Source organism: Falco peregrinus, chromosome 3 (assembly GCF_023634155.1).
Source record: "Falco peregrinus isolate bFalPer1 chromosome 3, bFalPer1.pri, whole genome shotgun sequence".
NCBI classification, from domain to species: domain Eukaryota; kingdom Metazoa; phylum Chordata; class Aves; order Falconiformes; family Falconidae; genus Falco; species Falco peregrinus.
Genome location: NC_073723.1, coordinates 83,934,125 through 83,960,286, shown reverse-complemented (window position 1 = coordinate 83,960,286; position 26,162 = coordinate 83,934,125). Strand labels below are relative to the sequence as shown.

Below are 26,162 nucleotides of genomic sequence, written 5' to 3'. Positions count from 1 at the left end.
GCCAGCCTGTGAAGAGATGTAAGACCACGTGAGAGGAATTGTTATGAAGCACAGTGTGTGGGGACATGACATAGTAGTTATCACACACTGGATTGCTCCAGGCAGAAAGCTAGGAATGGTGGACTGACATAAGCCTTTCTTCTGGCCTTACCACACTCTGGCGCTGTGATGACTGACCTGGAATTCATCAATATTTATGGCAGCCAGAGAGGGCTGGTGTCAAGAGCCTGTTTACAATAAACACCTGGAGCTTTAACTTCTAAACTTGCAGTATCAGTTGGGTATTACTAGGTGTCTGGAAGGGGCTGTGGGGGCTGCTTGAAGATTATGATCCATAATTACAGTTGTTACTGAAAATAAATTATATTACTGTTTGTCCTTTTTGCTTTCCTGCAGATTCCTAGATGCCTAATGAATTGAGGCGCTGCCCATGTGATATTGGAGACAGGTTTGGTTATGAGGGTGGCGGGCAGGAGGTGCAAGTTGAGCACATCAAGGTGTATGTTTGCAAACCACCTGCCAGCACAGATAAAGCTGTGATTGTGATTCATGATATATTTGGATGGCAACTCCCAAACACCAGATACATGGCTGATATGCTAACTAGTGGATACATGTAATAAATCTTTTCTTCTCCAAGAAATCCCACTCTTTATGATTTCTAGCCTTATGTTAGAACTGTTACTCCCATTCATTAAACTATTACCAGGGCAGTTTGAGTGATGTATTTCCATAATTCAAAACCACAAAGGAACATTGCTGTGAAATGATGCAGAGCATAGTATGCTTCCATTGTAATTTGCTGTTTACAGAACTGACTGCACATATAGAATATATAGAATATTAAGAACGTGATGCAGTAAAAAGTGATTCTGATAATTTTTCCAGCAGTGTGAAATGGCTTCAAAATATAGTATGTTTCAGTATGAAACAGAAGTGTGTATTCTGTTTTTAGAAATCTTTTTAAAGTAAACAGCCATTCAAGGTAAATTATATGACGTATTTAAAAAAATTGTCATTGGCAGAAATATGAATGAATGTCATGTATTTTGAACATGATATTGAATGTACACACTGAATACGTGCATATGAATGTTTCATATGCACACAAGGGGTATTAAATACAATCCCCTTCGCCCCACAAATCTTTCACACTCATTTTCAGTGCCCTACAGCAGTTACATTCCAAAATGCAGCCATGTCTTGCAGTAATGGGATACGCTGCAAGGTACTCCATTTGCAGTACACATTACAAACATTGAGACTGGCCTGCAGTTCCAAAAAGCAAACCTCCACCTAATTCTGTAGTGGTCTAGTACGGAGAGTTGGTGCCTTAACTATTCTCAGTCTATGGAGTGTGAGAGAAGACGTCAGCAGACAGTTGCCATGTGGCTGAGATCTGCCTGTGGAGCTGAAAGGAGCTCTGTGTCTCTGCAACATAAGGATACTACCATTGTGAGGATTAGGATTTTCTGATACACTGGAACAATGAACTGGTCATTAGTCTGCTCCTTGCTACTGTCTTTCCTGAGCACTGGACATCTTCTGTTCTGCTGTGTGATTGGAAATATGTTTGTCTTGTGACCAAATGCAATCATTCATGAGGCTGGACGTAAAGCTCTCATGCTGTGCAGGATACTGGCAAATCACTAGTATGACAGTGTGCTTCCTTATTACAATAAGAGTCTGCTCAGTCAAAAGTACCCAGTGTCTGATGAGTTGGTATGTCTTCACACTACCTTACCTCCTCTAATTTTCTCCTCTGATTCATGCCACGTCATACTTTGTTTTGTAATACCTTCTTTCCCTCCCTCCACCTGTACTGCTAATCCACAGTGGTCAACGGAAGAATGCTGGTGTTTCAATTGCTCAAGGCAGGAGGAGAGCTGAGAGTTTTCAGGTAGCAGTGACTGAATAAAGAGAGGCCGTGCGTGTCTTCCCTGATTGCTTCAAGATGCTGCTGAACTGGTGCACCAATGTTTATTGAGAGGAAAATAGCTGTATGTTTTCCTAGTGTGGATGAGGAGCTATGAGAGCTGTATTTCAGAGACCACATTAAGACTGGTGGCTTGTAGTGTCTTATCAGGCTAGTCTGAGTGGGGAAGAACCTGTTCTTCTACCTGCTCTTGGGAAGGTTCACTTTCAAAGCAATACGTAGCCCTTCTGCCCTTCTGACAGGTACTTATCCAAAGGCTGTGCAGTTTTGCCTATACCTATACCTTTACAAACACCAGTATGCTGTGGATGTCACTGTTGCTTTTTTTCACAGAAATGATCAAACACCATTGAAAAAAAATAAAATGCTTGCAACATAGTTTGGTCTGCTTTAGGCCAAGCTGATCCAGTCATTTCACCATGATCATTAAGATACATACGGTGTGTCTGAGGAGGGAAAGAGCCAAAGGCATTCAGTAAGTGAATGATGATCATAGTTTCCCAGGGATCCCATTGTTTCCCTGTGGGCTGGACTTGGGAGAACACCCAGCAGCATCTGGGGGTGACCTAGTGCTCGCAGCCTCCAGAGTCCATGCTTGTTTCCTTCTGCATGAGGAGACGGCATTATCCACTAGTGACTGCACCACCACAACTCCGCTGCTGGCCACACAACACATTTCAGCTGAGGTCACCCTGAGCCAGGATTTGGGCACCCCTGTGACACAGGGAGTCTTTAGTTCTGAGTGGACTCCTACTGTACTTCCCTTTTTCCAGTCATCAGATGATGTCCCCAGAAATATGCTCCTCCCTTTCTTCCCACACATTTTCTCTTCACTTGGTCCTTGCTGACCTCAGTCCATCAAGTGCTTGGGTTTTTTTCCGAGCCTCATAATACACTCTGCAGTAAATAACTATTGTATCTAATTGTCTTTGTTTAAGTGGGACCCATTAATAATGGATTTATGTTAAATGGTATTATATTGTACGCAAAATCTATAATTGTTATAATCAGGACCTAGTCTGATAATCTTTTACAAGATAATCTATTGGTTTACTGTGTATAGTTTCAAATTATGTACTCACAGCAGGTAAAATACTAGGGATAAAAATATTTGTATTTTCCAGATTTGTATCACAAATTATGTGGTTTAGTAATTGAAAAAAGCATATATAGATACCTATAAATAATTTCTAAAGCTCATAGGCATTTCTGTAGAATAGTTAACAATGATATTTAAAAACATTGTTTTCTTAGAAAAAAGAAATCAAAACAAAATTATGCCTGGATAGAAACTTTTCATGCTATGAAGGGTCAAAAAAATCTCAGTGATTGATTAATTAATTCAATTTCAATTTTTTTTGTGTGTGTCTGTGTGTGCAGAGCCATCTGCCCAGACTTTTTTGTGGGAAGAGAAACGTGGAAGCCTTCTGATCACTGGTCCAAGTTTGATGATTGGCTGAAAACTCAAGATACTAGGAAAATAAACAAGATGTCAGGGAACTGGATATCCCATTGCCTGCTGCTGTCACATACTGCTTTTTTTTGTTGTTGTTTTTGTTTGTTTGTTTGTTTGAGATTGGATGCAGCTAATCTACCAGTGAAGGTGTTTTTTTTTAATGCCTCCTTAAAGTGGATGGAATCAGTGACCTTTTATTTTTGCCTTGAATAGAGTTCAAGAACAACTCTCAGCAGTGGCTTAGGGAAGAGTTTTGTCAACTGATGCTGATAACATCAGCTGTTATAGACTTCAAGTTGTTTCCTCTGCCTCAAAAAGCATGGTTTAAAAATGACCTGTGACACAAGAAGTGATGAGTCTAATTGGAGACCAAACTAATTAACTTCCTGGGAGAGCAAATATCTTTCTTGGACTGTTGGTAGTAGCTACATTGAAGGTTGCTGGGCTTAGGTATTCGGTAAGAAGGTTATGGGAGACATAACTGAATCCTTTCCAGAGAGCTCCCCTCCTTTCTCAGAGGGGTCAGTTGTCGTGGAAACTTTTTAGTTTGGAATCTGTCCCCTGTCCGCTGCAATGGGGAGGAAGGGTTGGGCTCTGCCTGGTATTTCTTACAGGCGATTCACGTTTCAAGTGTTAGCTCCAGTGAAGAAAGAATTTTTTGGCACTTCATTTGCTTCTGTCTGTGTGTGTTGGTGGATGATGTGGTATTTGCGAGGCTGATGTATTAAGGGTGTGTATAGCTTGCGTGCCGCAGGGGGCAAGGAACTGGGGCTGAAAATATAGTTTTGAGGTGATACAAAAGACTTAACTGCCACCAATACTTTCTCTTTACTGCTTCTGCATGTTGACACCTGCTTCAGGGGTAAATGTGTTTTTTTCAGAATACAGAATCTTGATAAGATGTATTTCAAGCTACATTATAAATTCTGAAAAGATCTACCTTGTTTGTTACATTGACTTTCCTGCAGCAAATATATGGGATTAGCTTACAGTTATTGTCAGCATTTTGACTGTCTAATGAATAGTATTCTCTAGAGAGGTTTTTATTACTTTTTCTATCTACATTTACAAAGCAAAACTTCATCAGCTTATTTTAACCCTTAGGTAGGTGTTTAATCAATCATCTACTTTCCATCTCTTTAGGTTTCCTTTGATATATGTTGATCACGTTGCATTATTATTTAATTCCATTCAGGTCTTTTTTTTTTTTTTTTTCTCTCTTTCTGATTATTTCAGATTAGCAACCAGTACTATTGGTCTGAAATAATGAATTATTTAAAGTATGTGAAAGAAAATATAGTAACAGCATGATATAGGGATCTCTATGTTTTATGTATCTTCTATGCATCTCTAGATTTTCTTTTCAAATTTTCAAATACTGGTTTTACAATGGGTGCTTAATTCTCATTTGCTTGTATGTTCCAGAGAAGCTGATGCTGTGCTTAAATATCTAAAGGAACAGCATGGTGCAAAGAAATTAGGGGTCACTGGTTTTTGCTGGGGTGGTATTGCTGTATCTCACCTGATAATGACATGCCTGGAATTAAAGGCTGGCGTATCTCTCTATGGTAGGTAAATACAGGGATGTAATACAAGCAGGTACACATGCATATTATATTGCTTAAGTACTTCATCTAACATTGTTTCTTCAAATCAGGCTGTCAGCTGATGAAGAGAGGTATTTTCAGCTGAGTAGGGAAGATATTATGCGAAGACAGTGGTGAAGGTTTTTGCTCCTAGTTTCAGAACGGGTCATAGCAGACATCTTTATTTCAGATCTGGACGGACATATGTGTTGTCCTTCAGTCACCTTCCTGATTTAGCTCCCTTTTCCTGTTTACTACTGCTCTGCATGCTGCAGAGCTAGAAATTCTCTTAGGAGCAGAGTATTATTTTTGCTGTAGCTCTGTGAGGTTAGATTGTGATTATTTTAACACCAGCTTTCCTCTTATGCTCTGCTCAAGAAGTTGGGATAGCTAAGCTGCCCTTTGCTAACATTCTCAGAATGTAAATTTTGTACTATTTACTAAAGCATTGACTTTCCCAGCCACTCAAAACATTCAAGCTTGTATGCACAGAAGGTATTTTTCAAGTCTTATTAAGTCAGATATTGTCTGTATCTTAAGAAAATGGCTTAAATAGACTTACAATCTTGGAAGGTATTCTACTAGGAGTCATGGTTACAGTAGCTTGAAAGTAAAGCTAGTATGTATGGCTGCATATTGCATGAGACTTGAAAACTTCACTGCAGAAGCAGAGTGCTGTATTTGAAGCTGGATTTCACCTTTAAAAGTCAATCGTGATTTTTTTTTTTTTGTTTCTTTAATGTTTTCTAGGACTAATCAAGAATTCTGATGATATAGCCACTTTCCTGAACCCTACGTTTTTCATTTTTGCTGAGAAAGATGACTTCATTCCCCTTCATCAAGTATGCTAATAACCTCTGTCTTCTTTCATTTTTGCATGTTTAAAATTCCATCCAGAATTTGGAATCAAAACTCAGCCTCATGATACTGCTTGAAGGGCAAAAAATAAGGAGAAAAATGGAGCAGAATGCGGCAAAACAGAACAGGAAGGCTAATGTAACCTAGGCAAAGAATGAAAACTAGATATTTTTTTTTCTTCTTAAGCCTCATTCCTTTGTAAAAGTATGTAAAAGTATGGCTAGTAACCCAGGTAAGAAAGCTTTATCAAAATGTCATCGCTTTTTTGAAGTATTTTTTGAAGTATTGTACTCAGAGAGCTATCCTTTGCTGGATGATACTGTTTTCTATTGGTCAGAAACCCATAAACCATGTAGGATACACCACATTCCATCCACAGGTGTTGTTAGAAGCTTTTGTTCAGTTGTAGTGTATTTAGCATTGCTATATATTTCACATATAGGAAGTACTTCTGTCCATATCTTTGCAGATTGTTGACCTGCCTTTATATTCTAACAAACTTTCTAGACCCTTACTGCAAAGGTGTTTTTTCTTTATATAATTTTACTTTTTGTTTTGCCCATATGAAGCTTGGTTACTAGTTTCTAGCCTGAATTATAAATTAGGGAGTTGGATTATGAATAAGATGAAGAATGGTAGCATGTGTAATATGGCTATACTGATATAGTTACGACTGTGCTCTCTATTACAGGTCACCCTGCTGGAGCAGAAGCTACAAAAACAAATTGTGAAGTCAATTATGAGGTTAAAACTTACCCTGGACAAACTCATCGTTCTGTACATCACAGAAGAGAAGACAGCAATCCTCAAGGTAAGCCTTATATTGAGGAAGGAAGAAAGGATGTGATCAACTGACTGAATAAATACATTTAATAGAAGAACAAGCAACTTAAATTGTAATCCAGTTATGTAATACACTGTGCAGATTTTTGATGGCACATTTTAGAAAACTGAGGGGAAGGTTTGTTGAAATAGAAATCAAATAAATAAGTAAACAGATTATTTTAGATGTTTTTGTCAGTAGATTCTAATGGATACTTCCATATTATGTTCTTTTGAAGAAGTCTTAGATTTCACTTAGCAGTGTCACGTTTTAATATTCTCCAGTTCCTTGAGATTTATCTGAATGTTTGAAATAAGACTAATGTTAAATTAATCTATTTGTGTATTATGGCCACTGTTCATCTAATCTACATAAATCACAGGTTCAAAATTTAGGGACACAAATACATTGCTTGGTGAAGCTTATTTTGAAAGACTAGGCTTTCTTGATTGGTATGGTGGTGGCGGATTCGTATTTAACAGGTGACGTAAGTGGGCATATCTTGTGGCTAAGGTTGTCCAGATGGAGTACTACTTTCTCAGATTACCTCTGGTTCTGTGAAACACTGTAGGTGATTTCCTGGTCAGTTTAGGAATTCAAAAGTGCCGTGCAATCTGCAGACAAGGCATTTTAATGTGTGGCTTACAACCATGGTTGCTGCTTAAAGAAGAAATGGTACATGATTTTTGCATAATGCGTCTTGTTACGTAATTTTCCCATTGATGATATGAGAAAAATCTAGTGTTGCATCAGCTCCAGATTGCATCTAGTCATCGCCCAGCCTCTGTCAGGGGCCAGCAGTGGCTGTGCAGGGAATTGTCCCTCTCACTCCACGATCTGGCAGCCAGCTGTTCAGGACGAGCTGTGCCTGAGGTGGATGTTGGCACTGGAGCAGTGTGTTGAATGGACGGACCTAGCCTCTGTGGATTTGCCAGACCCTTTTTGAACCTGCTTGAAATGCTGACCTCTAGTGCATTTTATGACAGTGACTTCCATGGTTTAATTTATGCTTCATGGGGAGAAAGGCTTGCATTCATTAGTTTTAAACCAGCTGCCTAGTATCTTCACAGGGTGCTGGTACTTATAAAGTTGTAAGAAAAAGAAAACAATGTTATGTCCCTTTCACCTTCTCAGTGCTACTAATAAAGACTGCTATGTGCTTTAATGGGGAGAAAATGTAATTTAGGAAAGTCTTAATTTTACTAAAGACAATGTCTCAAATTAAATATCAGAGCAACATACATTGTGGTGTGTCTCATGTAAAAACAGTCAACAGTATTAATTAACCATCTCTTTCTCAATGGGATTTTAATTTCTTTTGCTTTTTCCCATCCATGTTTTCCTCTTTTACATGCTGGTAATGGCCCTCTGTCTTTCCCATGGGGAGGTCTTCAGAGAATTCTGGCTTGCAGCTGCCTATTAACTGTTGTTCTTCATACAATACCATCTATATGTAATGTATTAATCCAGCTGTTAACCTAGGTGATACTGCTCTCATAACACATTTTTGCAGGAGATGAGTGTAGAAGTCTGGAAGTTTATTGTACCTTAATTACCCTGGTGTAAAACCTGGCTAACTCGAGATTAGTGGAGTTCCATTAGCATTAGCAGGTTAGCCTAATGTGCAAGAGGACGATCAGGGCATATATTTAAAGAACAGCAGTCATTCATAAATACTGAAACGGCATGTGTTCTGTAACACTAACACCGTGACTAAGCAAAAAGAGAAAAACAAACTGAGACGCAGCATTTGTTTGAAGTGAAAGGGTAGCTACAAGTTACTACAAGTACAACCAAACCATGAGAACTGTAAGTCACTAAGAGTTGGAAATGCGCGATCCAAAACAGGTAAGTGTTTACAGTACAAACTGCAACCAACTGCATGTACAGAGGTCATTAATGTGTTGAATTAAGTTTTGACTTTGAAGTAAAAAAGCTGCATGGCTTGCCTATCAAGGAACATGAAACAATATCAAAGTAAAAGCCATTTAATTTCTAGAGTTTAATGTTAGTATTATGGTAAAGGGGAATAGTCTTATGTGTAAAGAAAAATTTCCAGAGCCACATTACTGTGACTAAGAGAGTGGAAATGTAATTAAGCAACTCCATTGATTAAGCCAAGAAGGCTCTGCATACATTGCTGTCTTTTTTCTTTTCTAGGAATGATCTAAACTGCCATTTTTTTCTCTCATGTATTTTGCTACTGTTCTTTGAAGTTGCTATGGAGTAATGAAGCTCCCTGCATGCTATAATGTGTTGTTTGTAGTATGCAAGTGGGAAAAGCCAAAAAAAATCAGACCAAAAGAAAAGGGTGGGTTTTGAACCTTATGACTCCACTCTGGAGTTCTTTGGTAGGCTTTTTTAAAATTTGACTTTATTTTTGGAATTGTAAATAAAAAGCACTGACTTAGAACACGGGAAAACAGCTTACACATGAGGACTGAATTGTAAGGCTGGTTGCTTTCCTAAGGCAAAAGTGTGGTAGGCTAAAATGCATTTAGTGCTTCTTTTTAGATGTGCCTCTGAGGAAACAGTGAATTTTGGATTGCTAATATCCTTAGATAAAGCTTGTTACAGAATAATCCTAATAATCCAACAAAAAGAAAATCATTAGTATGGGAGGGATACAAGGATCATGCAGTCACTTTAATTCAAAAGGAAAAAAAAAATGTATAAAATATCCTGTGAAAGGATACAAATGTATTTTAAACACTTATATGTACAGTGGTCTACAAAACTGTTACCTTTTTACATATTATTTATTTTCATTCTGAAAGAGAAAATATTTTCCCCATACTATATAAGCTTTATCTGTATACAGCTTTGAAATGATAACTCTACTTCACTGCTTCACCCCTCTGATGACTTTAGATATGTCTTTTACCAATGGATAAATAGTCTGAGGAAATAATGCCAACATAATGTTTAAAAGTGATACCACCTTGACCTTTAAAAACAAAGGAGCACCCTTTTAAAAAAAAGAAATCATCTAAATGAATTGGTCAGCTACATTAATATGTTTCCTAAGCTGAAAAGACCTCCAATGCTCAATATCATTTTGTGTAAGTTAAAAAGAGGCTTTGGTACTCAGCTATTGCAGTGCTCCTCACAGCAGCACACCCTGCCTATGCTAGCAGTAAAATTAACAGCTTTAAAAAGAGAGAACTTTCAACTTTGTCACTCTGCAATACGCAGAGATAAGGGCAGTAACTTACGTAACTCTTATTTGAAGAAACCTGATGCTTACACTCACCGCTTTCATTTTTATGAGTTAGCACTTCCTTTTGGGATCACATTCAGCACTAACCATCCACGCTGAACTCTTGTGACTCGCCTCTACTATCTCACACACTTGCTGTGCTACAGGTAGGTATTGGTTTTGTTCGGTTTTTTAAACTTTCATGGCTTTTCCTCCTAAGAAATGTAAACAAGTGCATGCTGAGGTCTGACTCAGCATGTTCAGGGGACTTTCATTTTTATGTATGTGCTTTTTTAAAGAGTGCATGCTGATTTAAATGCTATCGGGGGCTACTTTTTTCCCCTAAATGTTTGAGATGATGGTTCAGAAACCTGTTATTTTCCCTGCTGAGGTGAGGAAGACCTCTCAGGAGGAGGACTCAGGAGAGTCTGTTGGAAGTGAAAGAGCTGCACAGCAGTATCTTCATATTTCTCTGGTTGTAGGTTCATGTTTCTGAAAAATGAAGTTACTGTTTGGTCTTCGAATAAATGCTCAAGTACTTGCAGGTGGAGGTGGTGGAACACCAAGGCTATGGGTTTACAGATATAAAAGAATAGCTTTGATGGATGTGAGGAGGGGGCTTAATTTTTAAGGAATGTTTCAGTAACGTCTTAGAAATGGAAGAAGATACTGTTTGTATGTAATGCATACTATGGCAAATGTTGAAACACTGGAACGTTTTGACTACGCTACAAAGCTTGCAAAGTCTGTATGGCTTATAAACCACACAAGCCAACACTACTCCTCACAGGCTTGTGTCTGGAGCTCTTTTCCTCAGCTGCTATATCTGCATCTTTAAATATTTTATGTTTTAGATGTTGCTTTACGTTTTGTCAGCTAATGTGAAATGTTTGCAACTAAAGCCTTTAAGGACTGGTGAAGGTATTGCACTTGTGTTTCTGGAGTTCTGAAATGTATGTTTCTTTAATATTAAGTTTCTGGGTTTATTATATTTTTCTGATTTTAGTCTAATCAAAAGGAAATGGTTTGTGAATGGAAAGTTAGTTATCAACTCTAAACTGTATTTTGTCTTATATACTTACCTATTAATATTTCTTTTGTGGTACATTTATTTTAAATCACAAGTCTTATACATGAGACTAGAACATGTGAAAAAAAACACCTCTGGGTGGGTGTGGCTTATTTTTTTTAAAAAAAATATAGTAGAGGTTTAGTATATATGTGTGCCCAGAGTTAATACAGCTTTTGAACACAATAAAGCTTGTCTTGAATTGATCTGTGAAAATGAAATCTCACAGGATCTGCAACCCTAGCTCTGCTAGTACCTTTTGGGATAGTCTGAATTTTAAAGTCTGCCAATCCAGAGCATCTTGGTCCCTGGAAATCTGTGCAAAACTCCTGGTTGTAGGGTTGCTTGTTTGTTTGTTTGTTTTCCTAAAGCTGTCCTTTTAGTGCCACAGCTATTTAAGTCCCACTATGTCAGGGACTGTTCAGTAATCTGCTTTTTCCCATTTCTCTCTGTCAGTGTATTCAACATAGTAAAGTTTGAACATCCTTCTTTCTGTAGTAGCAAAGTTTTCTTAGTACACAAAAATTATCGGTAGAGCATTTAGGTAAAGCTTTATCTAAATTCTCTTTGTGTTCTTTAATAATTTGCAGATGCTCTGTGCACATAAGGTCAATGGCATAAGATCATTAACTTGAGACCAAGATGCTACATAAATCTCTGTTAGAATCTGCTGGCATTTTTTGACCTTTGTGAATTGCTTGTTTTAGTTTAAGCAATAGTTTGTAAAAAATTAACTATACCCTACTGTTACATTCCTGATAAAACATTTGCCTCAACTGAAGGAATTTTTCCTTATGTTCAGTTTTCTTTTTTCCTGTCTTAGAGTTTGAATGCATTCCTTATTAATTATTAAATAAATACAATTTTATACTCTGGCTTTTGCTGGCATATTTTTCTTGGCACTTCCCTTAAGTATCCTCCTTCAAAAGTTTGCAATAGCTGAGGCTGAAGGTGGTTAGAAAAAGGATTTCTTGACACTGGAAAAGTAAGCTATGGAAAATCTTAAGTCTCTGAAGAAAAATACCATGTTTAATCTAAGTGTAATTATGTACTATAATATATGTAATAGATTAAGTTATATCTTTCTACACAGTAGCCATGTTGGGTTGGTTTTTTTTCTTGAAAACACCAAGTCCTGTATTAAGCCTTTACAGTCTATGCTAAAGAAAGTTATGTATTCCTGACAAGGACATACACAAGATGAAGAGTGAAAGAATTGGTTTCATTGCTATTTAAATAATTTGTGATGGTTGTGTTGCTGGTTGGTCATAACATAATTTTTACTGTATTACTTACTGTAGAGCATGGAAGTCCTATTTATATACCAGATTCCCTCTGTAGAGTTCATAATATAAGTAATTCTAAAGAGATTATTGTTTATAAGAAAACCCCAGTGGGCTTATTAACTAATGTTGCATTTTAGGTCTAACAGTAATCAGCATGTTCACAGTGTCACTGTAATGATTCAAAAATGGAAGTCTATGATACTACTGTGTTTTGATCTATTTCAGTATGGTATGATGTGGTATTCACAACTGAATAATTTTTGTTCTTTAGTATCACGCATGGCTAATGAATCGAGGCCCTGCCCATGTGATATTGGAGACAGGTTTGACTATGGAGGCTGTGGGCAGGAGGTACAAGTTGAGCACATCAAGGCGTATGTTTGCAAACCACCTGCTAGCACAGACAAAGCTGTGATTGTGATTCATGATATATTTGGATGGCAACTGCCGAATACCAGATACATGGCTGATATGCTAACAACTAGTGGATACATGTAAGAAATGCTACTGTTTTCAAAGTGTCTTTTTAATAAGGAAGTTTGTTGAACCAACTATTTCCTGAATTTATATAAACCATACAAATAGAAATAATTTCATAGGGTTCCCTTACATGTTTCTCTGAAGAGTTTCCTGTTTCTTAAAACAGTGTAAGAAGTCTAACATAGGTGGGTAGTCCTACCATAGCGAGATAGTATGCAAGCACAGAGGAAGAGAGGCCAAACAGGAAAAAAATCTTGGTTTTATCTTTCACGCCTCATGAACCCAAAGCAGCCTGCTTCCTTCCTCCCAATGTAGCATCTGTGCAACTTTGCCATTACAGTAAAAATTCCAGAGAAGCTGAAAGTCACTCCATGAAGGTAAACTGTACCAGCTTGTGTCAAAGAAAGAAATAAGTCTTCCAATATGGAAAAACCCATATTGGGTATCCTCTTTCCTGTATTACAGGATTAGCATTTCCTCTAGCCCAAATGTATGTACCATGTAAACTGTAGGTTTTTTGTTTGTTTGTTTGTTTGTTTACATTCAGTAGGAAACAAAGTATTTTCAATTGCAGTTTACAATTTGTCAGATTAATGAATTTTAACAGGGCAATATGTATCTAGAAGTTATGCTAAGTCTCCTTATTAGATGTAGAAAAATAATGAGGGTTGCTGTACAGTTTTGATGTAGATTAAATTCTATGTATATTCAACAAAATTAATTTGTTGTGTAGTACACATGGACTTCCCTTTAATCCTTTATCAGTATTATTTCATGGGCATAAAATGTTTTCATGTTTCTTGCAGAGCCATCTGCCCAGATTTTTTTGTGGGACAAGAAGCTTGGAAACCTTCTAATGACTGGGCAACTTTCAATGACTGGCTGAAAACCCGAAATGCCGGCAAAATAGACAAGTACAATCATTGTTCCCTATCCAGCAAGTGTACAACCTCCTTTTGTAGGGAATTTTGCTTCAGTAAGGATGCAGGATTAGATCCTAAATTATTAATGGGTCAAATACAGCTGGATGTCCAAACCCAGAAATTTCATGCAGTTTGTGGGTCAAGCTCATGATTATGTGAGAGGTACTTTTTGGAGAAAAGTAGAACTTTGAAAAGAATAGAAGCACCCACTGTTTACCTGTGCAGAGGGTAGAAGTGAGATGAATGACTCAAAAGAAAAGAACCGTCAAAGGCTAGAAAATGCAGCTCGCTACTTCCACCTCGGTTTGATTCAGTTCCTGCATGTAGCCACAACTTCCGTGCATTTTAGATAGGGTGCAAACACAGTCCCCAAACACTAGGGAGCATTGGCCCTGCTCCCCACCAGATCCCTGCTGGTTCAAAGAATACTACTTTCCCATTCTTCTAGCTATATTATTCCCATTTTTATCTGATGTGTAGCTTGATTGTATGTTACTGCTGGTTTTGAAGCAACAATCTCAAATCTACTTCCACAATTTCATTAAGTATTTGTCTCCCTGATGAGAGATAGTTTACCTATAGTCACATCTGTGATAATGGGATGCTCTTGATGGGCTGTGTGTCTTAAACTTTTATTTGTGTTAGCCTATAAGACCACTATTGCCATTTGTGAAATTAATTGGACTGCTGGTTATAAAATCACCTTAGGTTCCAGTAACCGAGTCTAGGAAGACTGATTTTCTCCTTTTTCTTCTCCCCTGGAGTTTCTCTTGTATTTTAGAAATGACTAGTAGTACACTAGTTGTACTAGTTGTGGGTTGACCCCAGACAGCAGCCAGGAACCTATACTGCCACTCCTCCCAGGAGGGACAGCGGAGGGAACAGGAGGAACAAAGCAAGAAAACTCATGGGTTGAGATAAAGACAGTTTGATAAGTGAAGTAAAGAGCAAAACCAGGAGTCACTTATCGCCTCCCACAAGCAGACAGATGCCTAGCCAGCAGCTCTGAGCAGCAGCCACCTTGGAGGCCAGGGGAAGAGAGCTAGAGCCTTAATTTGCTTTCATTTACATGTCTTAGAGAGGTTGATGTCATCCTGAAGTATCTAAGGGAGCAATGTGGTGCAAAGAAGATTGGTGTCATTGGGTTTTGCTGGGGTGGAGCAGCAGTACAACATCTGATGCTGAAAAATCCCAATTTAAAGACGGGGGTGTCCCTCTATGGTAAGTCTCAAATACCTATTATGTTCTGAGCAGACGTGACTGGTGCAGGAACTTACTCTGTAGGAGTATTCCTGTAACAAAATTCAGTGTGACATCTTATGGAAGAAGGTGATTTTATTCTACAAAATCTTTAAGCAATTTGATTTTGCACACTCACATTTTTGCACTTAATCATAACAAGCAAGATCTGTGCATTCAAGTGGCATGGCCACGATTGCTTCTGTGCTACATGGCATACAAGGGACTCCAAATGTCAAGGCGTCCCTATGGCTCAGGTTCCTCTTGGCTGGTGATGACAAAATGGTTTCTGGGTACATCTTTTATATCTTTTAGGAGCCAACAGTTACCATGAAGTGGATCTTTGCCACAGTATCTTGCTTACCTCAGTCTGCGTAAGTCAGGACAGGTGGCTGCCCACTGTCTGGTTTTTAGGTTTTGGTAAACCTATTTGGCACACATCGGTACTCTGCTCGCCCGCTGGGCTAACAGGGAAAGACACGGCAGCAGCGATTTCCAACCTTTTTGCTGTCCTGTGGAGGGTCTTTTGCTGATGACTCATCTGGGCTGGGGGCTGCACAGGCTGCAGCCCTTCAGATCATGGCATGAACAACTTACTCCTCAATGTTACTGCTGGCAGTGGTCCCTTGTTATTAATGTGAACTGTTTTTAACTTTCTGTTTTAACCTTTGTACTCTCACACTTTTATTCTTAACGCATATATGCTACCCTTAATATTTTTGTTATAAAACTCTGTACTTCTCTATAACCCAAGGCAATTTATATTCAGTTGAGATGAAAGGAAGTTGAATGTGTTTTTCCAGAATGATTGTGGGAACTATTTTGCTGCACTGATTTGCTGATCAGCTGAGTCAATTCTGCAATGCTACTTGCTAACATATGAATAATTTTATTTTTCTGTTGTAATAATTGAAATAATGATAAGAGTGGCCAGGGTGGTAGCTGGTTAGTTTTTATATATATTAAAATATATTTTAATTGTAAAAATTACAATATCAATTTGTTATTAATTTATATCAGTATAAATCTATGTACACTGCAATTCTAACTATATGGACTGGTGAATATTTACAATAGTCTTAAAAATGGCCATGCCAGGCTAGGGACAAGCAGCTCTGAAGTGTCCATCTTTCACAGGACTCTGTCTCTGATGGTGGTCAGAAGCAGGTGCTTAAAGAAAACCACAAGAACCAGGCAAATGTAACAATTCTTCCCTGACGTTTTCAGGCAGAGCTAGTCTTTCTGTACTGGATGACATCCCACATCATAGGAAGTTCTCACAACCGAAGGGACTTTTAAGCAAAGCATGTTTAATTCCATTACTTTATTTATTTTTATATATATATATTATACACAAAATTACATTATTTTGACTGTAGAGTTGTGGTAGCAATTTAACCACTTGAAGTAACATGACTTATTGTATATGTGCTCATTCTTCCCTAGGTGTCATCAGGTTCTTTGAGGACAAATCCAATTTGCTTCATCCCACCTTCTTCATTTTTGCTGAAAAGGATGAACACATCCCATTGGAGCAGGTGAGTTTCCCGTCAGAGATATTTGTCTTTTTAATGCTTTTCATGCTTGTTTTGTAATTTGATATTTAATTAAAAGAAAGTAGAAAACTAACTTGTACTTTTCTTCCCCTTTCACTCTTACAGTATTTCTACACAAATTTGTGTTGTTTATGTCCAAATAAAAAAGTTTTACAGTGACACTAAAAAATATTTTCTGTTTCTGTTGCAAAATATGGGTGATTTCTATATGAGAGTTCCTAGGAGGAAAAGGACAAGAATACAAAGGAAGACTTTTGTCAAGTTTAGGATAGAAAACCCTCTTCAATCATACTGATGGTGCATAAAATCAGAAGAAAGTTCTCACTTTCTGTACTGGTGGAATCACTAGTTCCAGGAGAATTAAAAAATCCTGTGACTATCCTTTTCCTTCTCCCACTGTCCTGCAGAGCTTCTCCTTTCTGGTACTCTGTCAACAGCCTTCCTGGGGAGCCTGGGTGCGGAATGGCTGGAGAAAGATGATTATCAGCCAAGGGGATCAAAGAGGAAGACACACCCTCATTGAGTGATGTTGGCTTTAATTATCCTGCCAAAAATGCCAGCAGCTTTGAACTGCTGATTTTGTATCTGTGCTTCTCCTCCCTCAATTTCAATTTCAAATTAATTAAAAACCTTGCCTTGATTTTCTTTTTTTTTTTTGGTGGGGCCTATCAGCAGTAACTTGTACAGTGATCACTACATGCGAACCTTCTGATGACACTGAGTAATAGGTGTTTTTACCTTTACAGGTGTTATTACAGTAACCCGTATACTCTTTTGCAGTTTTGTACAGTCACATGCTACTATTTTATTGGGGGGGAGGGGGAGCGGGGGGAAGCCTAGTTAAATAAAGTGTAGTAACAGAAATGCATTTGGGTATAAAATTAGTAGAAGAGAAAATGATGGCATGGACACACTGTGTCTGTCTCTCAGAAAAGTAAAAAAACAGGGCAATTTGAGGACTGTAAATTCATAACATGTTAACTCCGTACTCAGCCAACATGGAACATTCTGTGTTACAGGTCACTCTGCTGGAGCAGAAGCTTAAACAAAACTGTAAAGTTGATTATGAAGTTAAAATTTACCCTGGACAGACACATGGGTTTGTACATCGCAAAAGAGAAGATATCAATCCTCAAGATAAACCTTACATTGAGGAAGGAAGAAAGGATATGATCAACTGGCTGAATAAATATCTTTAACATAAATAAATGCCCATAAAATAAATCCATTGTTGTAGGAAACCAGAAAATCATACAAACTGTATTGATTAAAATGTTCTTAAAACAAACAAAATATCTTATAAAACACTTCTGCAATAACACTACTTATTTGCACTTGTCTTCTAAGTAGATGCTTAGAAATGGCTTTTCAAATGCTGAAAGCTATAAATGTAAAAATGTCTTTTATATTTGATCTTGTATCTTCAAATCATTAGAATCTCATATGGGATATTTTGTAGAATCTGAAAGTTTCACTTTTTTCTATTAATATCATTATGATAAGAAAGTCATTAAAACTCCACTCATGCTTGATAAATGCTCTCCAAAAAAGCCGTGTTTAGAGTTACTGAGCTGTGTGATTTTCAGCTTTGAGGTAAATATCATACTGGTTTGAAAGGCTGGGATGTTTTCTTGGAAACAGGCTATCCTGTCCAGAATCCATAGAAACAGAGCTAGAAAGAGGGAAGTGGAAGAACAATAGGAAGAAGTGTATGCAGACTGGAAGTGGGCTGCGAAATTTGGAAGTCATGACTGAAGTGACTACAGGAACATGCAGGACCAGAGAAGAACTTGGAGAAGTGAGAAGAGGGTAGGACACAGAGAGACTGTGAAGAGCACGAAAACTCAGAAGAGAAAGAAGAACAAGGCAGGAATAGGAGACTGCCATCAGACACACAGAGAGCATAGGAAGAAGATATGAGTGAAGTCTTCTAATCCCTTTTCTTCCATTTCCAGACTGGTCTAGTAGGGAAAATGCTCAGGTGGGCAGGATTTTCTTGTTGGCTGCCACCTTGTTATTTCCTTTAGCCATCTTATTATCTACTTCATGCCTATCAACTGACTTCTAGATAATCTGTTTTCATATCTTTCAGGCATTACCAACAGCTTAAAAGTGCTACCAGTGCCTTCCTTTCTTCCACGGAAAGGCTGGCCTCCGTGTTTGTCCTCCATTTCCCAGGGACATTGCATGTCTGTCTGTGCACTCAAAGACATCACGGCTCATGGCTCACAGAGGTGCTTAAAATCCCTGAGGCGAATTTCAAACCTTCTCACATCGAGTTATTCGTTTTAATTTTACTTCCCCTTCCGAACACCTGTGCTCCTGTTTCCACTATAAAATTTCTTTCATTCAGAATATGGCTAAAATCACCTTTTGTGAAGATTGATCCAAATGGCTCTGGATATTTCAGTCTTTACCAAACTTCCTGGGCTTAGTTCTTCTTCCTGCTAATAGCCAGCACTTTCCTTTTGCCCTTCTCTCATTTTTGATGCATTTACAAATAATTTTATTACTAGTTCTGTGTTGCTTGATAGTAGTAAACTACACTGCTGCCTTAGCCTTTCTGAGGGGTGTGTTGTTCTTTTACTCCTGTTTGATTCTGAAACACTTGCAGACATTTGGACACAGCTGCAATGGCCTCTTGCTGTGCTGTCTGCCCTTCCTCCGCATCAGGATTGTCTGACATTTAATAATGTCTCTTTCACTAAGTACTGGTGTCCTCCATTCCTTTCTCCCTCACAGTATTTTCATCAGAAGCCCCAGCATCAGCTCAGTTTCTGGTGCTGCTCCTTCCTTCTTTTCAGGAAGGTGCATGACATCATTTCACAATCACCTTGATGGAAATCATGTCACCTCTCATGGTCTCAGGCAGTTGCCCTACCCTCTGCTCCTCATTCAGAGTTGAATCTAAACCAGCCTGGATGACGTTACCTTCTTATCTCCACTAATCCTTCCAGTATCATCAGGTTTCTCTCTATTGTGGTTTAATTGGGTATCAGAATTGGTAAGGCACAACCCAACCCTAGTGACTAAGGGGTCACTGTGTTTCAGGTCCTTCGGTCCCTCTCGGTGTAATTCACAGCAATCATGTGGTGAGGTCTTGCCTGCATCTGTGATGCTGAGGGAATAGATGTGGCTAAAATATTTTACTGAATGCAGCTGAAATACACGTGAGCCCAGGGAACCCTCAGCTTTCATGGAATACTGCCCTTCAAGATGCAGCCCCTCAGTTGTTTTCGTTACCCCACAATATTTTTCTTTCTGCAGTCACCTCTGTCAGACATGCCTGGTAGCTCCCTCACCTTCCCTCTGGCTCCCTCCTAGCTGGGGACACACTTGCCAGGCCAGCCCTAAGCTGCAGCTGCACATGTGTCTTTGAACTCCACAGTGTCTCTGCTTTGGAGTCACCCACCGGGGGGTCCCACATCCACAGTGGTTCTTCAGCCATCCTGCCATCTCAAACCCCTTCTTCATGTCACTCCTTCCACTTCCTCCTGCAATGCACTGTGTATCTCCTGTGAGAAAACAGTTCTCCCTGCACGACACTGAGTTGATATTAAATAAGCTCTCCTGTCTTTCAAAAAGATTTTCTGCAGACCTCTGAGGTAAAAGTGCAAAAGCTTCCCTTGCTCCTTGGCTTATGCTCTCAGTCAGCCATTAGTGCTCTTCTCTGGTCTGGGCACGGTGTGATGTGTTCCCATCTCCTTGCTCTTTGGTTTCAGGAGAGATAAGCCTGTCTTCAGTAGGTCCGGTCAGTGCAGGGAAAGCCTCTTCAGGTCTGCAGAGCACTGTTGCTATGATTCATGCTGGTAAAAACAGTCCCTCCGCATTGGAGGTGAGAAGTTCCATGATGACTTCCCTCATCCTGCCCTTGGGCTGGATCTGTGCTGCTCCCCAGCAACCTACAGATGGAGGGAAGGGACACACAGGGACTTCTGAGCTTCCTGCCAGTCCTGACATGGTTCTGGACTCAGCATATAGAGAAGAAACAGTTTCATGTGAGAGAACTGCAGAAGCCTCCATTCAGTGGTGCAGGCATGTCTGATGCTTGCGGCTGCGCAGCTCTGGGGTGCCGGGAAGATAACAATGTACAGACATTCCTGGAAGAAAGCACCGTGTGTATGTTGTTCAGATAGTCTGTAAAGTGTGAATTCATTTCCCAGCTATGGATTCATGCCCAATTTATCAGGGTTGCTATGAGAACAGACAGAGTTGATGAAATTGAACTCCCTACAATTACTGTCTCACACAGATTTTAAATAAAAGAGCCTTGGTTTCTCAGAAGGTAGTATCTTGCTAGAAAACCATTCCAGCTTGTTTTTTTATGTGAATGAACAGATGTCTCAGGGAATTGGGTTAAACTTTGCCAAATTTATCCTGAGACAGCGGAAGACTGAATCTTAGGAGTATTTTGTCAAAATTCATTTTCTTTGGAGAATTCAGAGTGGCTTGCTGTAGAACAGGTGTTGCATTTCATTATGTGTTTGTTTTCTGTAGAAATATGGCATCTAAGATGGAAACCTCAGAATTTTGCCAGTGTTAATATTTACCTTACTAAAAACCACACACACATTCTCAAAACTCACATTTGAAAATATCCTTTGTGTCCAGAGAGCGCTGACATACAGCCATATAAGTTAGACATTAAAAACTCAGATTTATAATGTTCAGTTCTACTGAACCCAGCAGCCTTCATATGAGTAAATTAGCTGCAGAAATACACTGGCCTGAAAAACACTGCAGAAAAACTCAGGGGACCTCACGTAGATGCTTTTTGTCCCCTGGGCATTGTGCTGTCTTGTCAGTTCCTTTGTATTAACTTTAGAGCCTTTTGATCAGTTCCAAATGAATTCGACAAAGTAGTGATGTGCTCAGTGTTATTTATATATATATATATATATACATTTCTAGAATATCTGGACAGCACAGATGAGACAGACTTGCTGCATTGAGCAAAACAGTGTGGTGTGGGTTCCTCAGTTCTTTGTATTATTTAGATTGCTGGCTGGCCAGTCAGCACACAGAAAGACTTGAACTGCTTGTGTAAGGGTTGTCAGAGGATACAGGAGAGAACTGGACTAAGGAAATGTGGGGGGCAACCAGGATGCAGGGGAGTAGGGGCAGAGTGAATGGGCTGAGAGTAACCCTGGGGATATGGGGAACTTAGACCCTGTTGAGGGCATTCACACAGTACAGGGACAAAATGGAAGGGAGAACCTACACTAGCCCGAACGTCACCTTTTGTGTGGGCTTTTAGTTACCAAGAAAGTGTTATACTGCGGAAGACTCATGGCCTGCATCCAAGAATCCTTGATGCCTGAGTAAAGAAAGTGGCACTGGATAAAGTGGAAGAAGTCTTCTGGAGGGAAACCTCAGGGACTGGAGATAGATAGGACAAAAAAGCATAGTGAACATCAGTTTAATCTTTATGGCAACAATTTTTAATCAACAGGATGACTTTTTGACTCTGCTCCATTTTCTGCATTCATCTGTCAAGTTGTCACTTACTGGTTTTTGTGGGGTTTTTTGTTGTGTTTTTTTTTTTATTATTATTATTTCTACTGTGGTGTCTAAACCAGATAGTCACTATTTTATCTGAACAGTTTTTCTCAGCTTTTTTGACTCCTAAGCTCCAAACATGAATGGGCTTTCAGTGTACAGGTCATTGTCCGCAAGGACAAAGAAAAGCACTCCCCCCGCCCCCCCCCCATGCACACACGCATGCATACATAGCAATGTCACTATTCCTATAAAATAATGTGCATTCAGTCAGTATAAAAATATATATATATATATATATATATATATATATATATATATTTTCTGGCCTGCAGGCAAGATGGCATCTATTCTTTATGGTGGCTTATAAAAGACTGTGCACTTGCTTTAAAAATACGACCCTGTGCACAGTGCCAGCTGTTCTAGTGTAAGGAGCAGCTCTCCTTCCTCAGCTGCAACCTCTGGCTGCAAGGAACTCTGCTGCTATGTCTTGGAGGGTTTTTTTGTCTTTGCCTTTTTCAGAGCAGGCCCTAGGGAGAAAGCTGACTGATTGCTGTGCTGGATTAGTGAGGCTTCAGGGCAAGGGGACTGACCAGAAGTTGAACCTGATAGAACTAGGGCGACCGAGCACTGGAAAGGCTGCCCAGAGAGGCTGTGGAGTCTCCTCTGGAGACATTCAAAACCCACCTGGACTTGGTCCTGTGCAGCCTGCTCTAGGTGAACCTGTTTTAGCAGGGCGTTGGACTAGATGTTCTCCAGAGGTCCCTTCCAACCCTGACCATCTGTGAACTCGGGCAATTGATGGAAGATGTGGTAGTAGTGACTACACCCATAGATTCAGCTCTAGCCCATCTGAAAGCCTTGCTGTAACTCATTTTGCCCACCTGCTTAGGCATACTAAGCTTGTTGTTTAGGACCATATTTGCCTGTCTAGCACAGGTTTTAATCAAACTGGACTTCATACCTTTAACTAATGACTCTTCAATGTGTTTCCCTGCAGGCAATGAGTGGTAGCTTAGCACCTGGAAAGGCGTAGTGAGGAGACCATTGTTCAGGTAGGTAATGTTGTTACAAGGACATATAATAATCTAGCTGCATTTAATTTAAGATAAGAAAAAGTAAAGACAGACACACGAAAAGTACTTTGTTGCAGAGCTCCCATGGGAAGAGTGATGGGATTTTGTTGTCTGCCTCCTCTTTATGCCTTCAGAAACCTCCCTCAGCACATTTTACTTATTTGCCTGTTTCTCATCTTTGGCATTGAAGTATATCAGAGTCCAGCAAATGCTGAATTTCAGAAAGCGAGGAGTAGAATGGGCTAATAAAGCTCCAAAACAAAATTCCTCTTTCAGACCACGGAGCAGATGGTGGCACCTGTGGCAATACATTTCCTTCCCTTCCCTTCCTGCCACTGCTATATTAAGAGCTGATGAGGAAATTTTACATCTGGGCTGGTAGCTTGCCATGAACTTCAGCAAAGCTATGATAATGTTATTTGTTAAGGGGATTGGAAATTATTCCAACTGCACTATTAAACAGTTCCCTAGTTTTTCTTCCAGGTGTTAAGCTTACAGATTGTTGAAGATTTCTTTAAGGTTCTTTCTTTTTTTCAAGAATCCTTAGAAAACTAAGAAAGTTGCCAAGATACTTCAGATGGCTAGTCACAAGGAAAACCCCTGTGTCTTTCAGTAAAGACAAAACTTCATTGCTTCCTCTGACTCCTTAGAGCAAAAAGCTCAAGGTAGTTTTTAGGCACTGATTTTTGCAAGGAGAAAAAGATGCAGGGGGAAGGTGTAGTTTGCAAGTTGTATATATTTGCAAACACTGTACTTTGTGGTGCTCTGCGAAGTTGCTTTAGAGAGCAGTGAGCTGTGAAAACTTCCCCTGCCAGCAGGACTGTCGCTGTGAGCAGCTGTGTGCAGCAGCTATCAGCTCCAGCAGGTTAGCAGTGCAAGGTAAGATGATCCCGTCCCAGGTCCCAGCTTTTCCTTGTTTTGCTCACCCAGCTGGTTAACCTCAACTTCACTCAGATTTTTTTCTTTCTAGGAGACAGGTAACCTGGGTCAAAATTAAAGGGGCAGGCTTGCTTGTGTCTGTTACCCACTACAGGGGAAAGCAACTTCTGGGTCCACAGTGCAAGTAAAGTAGAGCTCACCTCCTGCCCAAGTGTATTCCTGATGTATACAGGATGTATATCACATCTGTATTTTCAGATGTGATAACAAAGAAACGTTCTCTCTTTATGGTGGAATATAACAAATAGTAGAAGGAAAACTAAATAAATAAACCAGTAGAATCTTCTTTGCTAATGCAACTATGAAATCACATAATTAAAATCACTCAAAGCCAGAAAAATGGAAATAACAATGCCTTGCAGCAATGCAACTTCTTGCTGCTCATTTCCAGCCCATGCTTTGCTGATGTCACTTTGCACACCAAGGCAGAGAGTGACACTGTTGTGTTTGGCTTTGTCAGGCTGTTGTAAGCAGCCATGAACTTCAGCTCACAGCCTGATCCAGGCTAAAGCTGTGTAGCCTTGTCAACAGGGTGCTTTGCTTAAACAATCTTTGCAGGTCATGTCAGCTGGGAATCATTATTTATAGCAAAGGGCTTCCAAGTGGGACTGGGCTTGTACTGCAGTGGCTGGCAACACAGAATGAACATAATCCTCTTTTTTTGCCTCTGCAAAATACTGCTGAGGCCCAGCCCTAATCACCTGTCTGTGTAACATCTCACTGTTGCACTTTTCTCACTTTTTGCGCGAGCAGCTACCTGTGGCAAATGAGTGCAGGCAGAGCAGCAGAGCCCAAAGAATACGAAGGGATGGCACAGCTTTGTGCTCTTTCTGGTATGGCAGGGAAGGAGGCAGAAGGAGTCTTTGACAAAACTGGTAGAGGCAAAGAGTGAAGAGTTACCAGGTGGGGTGTAGAGGGAGCTCATGGCTGGCTGTGAGAGGGAAGGGTGCGGGAGATGGACACAAAGGAGAGCAGGGAGTGGTGCAGGTTGCTGAAAATCAGAGAGTTTTGGGAAAAGTAGAGCATTCAAGGACAGCAATGAGAAGGCAAAGATACTCTGTGAACAAGAGGAAAAGAGATCTGGGGCTGACCCTTAAAGACCACCTGCATTAGTCTGCACACAGCTCAGCTGTGCCGATTTTTTTTTTGCTTGTCAAGAATCTGTTGAGTAAGTCTTGTCTGTATGTGAGGACAGAGAAGTGAAAAAACACAGGCAAGTGAAAGGTGTAGGAGGCAGATGGTAAGGCAGGACATGCAGAAGTGGGGTGTCTGGGTAGGGAAAGACACTGGCAGTGGTGGTGCTGCCTGAAAGTCACAGCCATCCCATCCCTTCCTTCCATTTCCCTGACTTAATGGGGGGAGAATCAGCCCTGACTGAACTCGACAATGTTAGTTAGTACCTTGTTTGGAGAGGAGCCACAAGCAAGCGGCACTAAGCGGAGGCAGAGCCCCTCTGTGCAGAGAGATAAAGGGAGATCTGCTTCAAAGGAGAGGCAGTGGGTCAGCACTGCAGAGGCAAGGCAGGAGACATTTCTATTTCCAAATGTGCTATCTGAGGAGATAAACAGTTCTCGCTGTCACTAAGCCTTTCTCCACCATGCTGCAACCAAAGGCACTGTAAGAGACAGGTGCCTTGTGTTGCTTCATGGCTGTTGCTGGATGATTCATAGACCTTACGCCAAAGTGCAAAGTTAAATTCCCAGGAACTGCTGAACCCAGGATCATAGCAGGAAGTAGACAGCAAAGTTGGTGGGATGATGGAAGTTAATCCTCAATAAAACAAAAAAGACAAAAGCATCTTGAGGGAAAATGGGCATCTGGGATTTTTCTGGGGTCTCACGCACACCCTTCCCTTGCTGAGCCCTCATTTCACTGCCTCCCCAAATGTACTGATTCTGCTGGGCTGATACCAAGTGGTACATGCAAAGGGTGTCAAAGAGGAACCAGGATGTTTTGGCAGAAAGGCAAGGAACTGGAAATTCAAAGGAGAAAGAAATAAGACAGGAATGAATAAAGTGAAACAAGTTTTAGATATTCATTCCTTCTTCCTCCCAGACAAATTAGGGAATGGTGGGTCTGCAGGAAGAAAAAGAGCTGAAAGAGAAACAAAAAGAAAGATGTCTGTATTGTTTCTTGCTATACCAGTAGGAAGGAGGTGGGGAGCGCTCAGCAAAGATCAGTGCAGGCTGATGGGGTGGAAAGGGGACCATCCCAATTCTTAATGTTTTCCAGCTGGC

General features: G+C 39.9%; 2 protein-coding genes across 3 annotated transcripts; both read left to right on the top strand.

Moving 5' to 3' along the window:
• The first annotated feature begins 3,743 nt into the window (after positions 1 to 3,743).
• On the top strand, positions 3,744 to 7,902 carry LOC101912695 (carboxymethylenebutenolidase homolog). Its single transcript, XM_055799948.1, has 4 exons — positions 3,744 to 3,913; positions 4,818 to 4,960; positions 5,729 to 5,820; positions 6,528 to 7,902. Exons 1-4 carry the CDS (start codon positions 3,861 to 3,863, stop codon positions 6,681 to 6,683), a joined length of 444 nt encoding a protein of 147 aa, XP_055655923.1. The 5' UTR covers positions 3,744 to 3,860; the 3' UTR covers positions 6,684 to 7,902.
• A 1,967-nt stretch (positions 7,903 to 9,869) lies between these two features.
• On the top strand, positions 9,870 to 17,860 carry CMBL (carboxymethylenebutenolidase homolog). 2 transcript variants are annotated; one of them, XM_005239742.4, is made up of 6 exons: positions 9,870 to 10,025; positions 12,485 to 12,707; positions 13,500 to 13,607; positions 14,695 to 14,837; positions 16,302 to 16,393; positions 17,431 to 17,860. In XM_005239742.4, the coding sequence occupies exons 2-6, from the start codon at positions 12,493 to 12,495 to the stop codon at positions 17,608 to 17,610; spliced, it is 738 nt and encodes a 245-aa protein (XP_005239799.2). In that variant the 5' UTR covers positions 9,870 to 10,025; positions 12,485 to 12,492; the 3' UTR covers positions 17,611 to 17,860. The 2 variants fall into 2 exon arrangements, with proteins under 2 accessions (XP_005239799.2, XP_055655922.1); XM_055799947.1 differs by lacking the exon at positions 17,431 to 17,860 and adding an exon at positions 16,819 to 17,051 and having other exon boundaries at positions 9,935 to 10,025.
• The last annotated feature ends 8,302 nt before the right edge of the window (positions 17,861 to 26,162 follow it).

Bases quoted from the DNA above. Each gene is read 5' to 3' on its own strand.
- LOC101912695 (XM_055799948.1), top strand. From the start codon at position 3,861: ATGGGAGACATAACTGAATCCTTTCCAGAGAGCTCCCCTCCTTTCTCA. The intron at 3,914-4,817 runs GTCAGTTGTCGT...TGTATGTTCCAG, and splicing joins TCCCCTCCTTTCTCAGAGGG to AGAAGCTGATGCTGTGCTTA. The intron at 5,821-6,527 runs GTATGCTAATAA...TCTCTATTACAG, and splicing joins ACTTCATTCCCCTTCATCAA to GTCACCCTGCTGGAGCAGAA.
- CMBL (XM_005239742.4), top strand. From the start codon at position 12,493: ATGGCTAATGAATCGAGGCCCTGCCCATGTGATATTGGAGACAGGTTT. The intron at 13,608-14,694 runs GTACAATCATTG...TACATGTCTTAG, and splicing joins AATGCCGGCAAAATAGACAA to AGAGGTTGATGTCATCCTGA. The intron at 14,838-16,301 runs GTAAGTCTCAAA...ATTCTTCCCTAG, and splicing joins GACGGGGGTGTCCCTCTATG to GTGTCATCAGGTTCTTTGAG.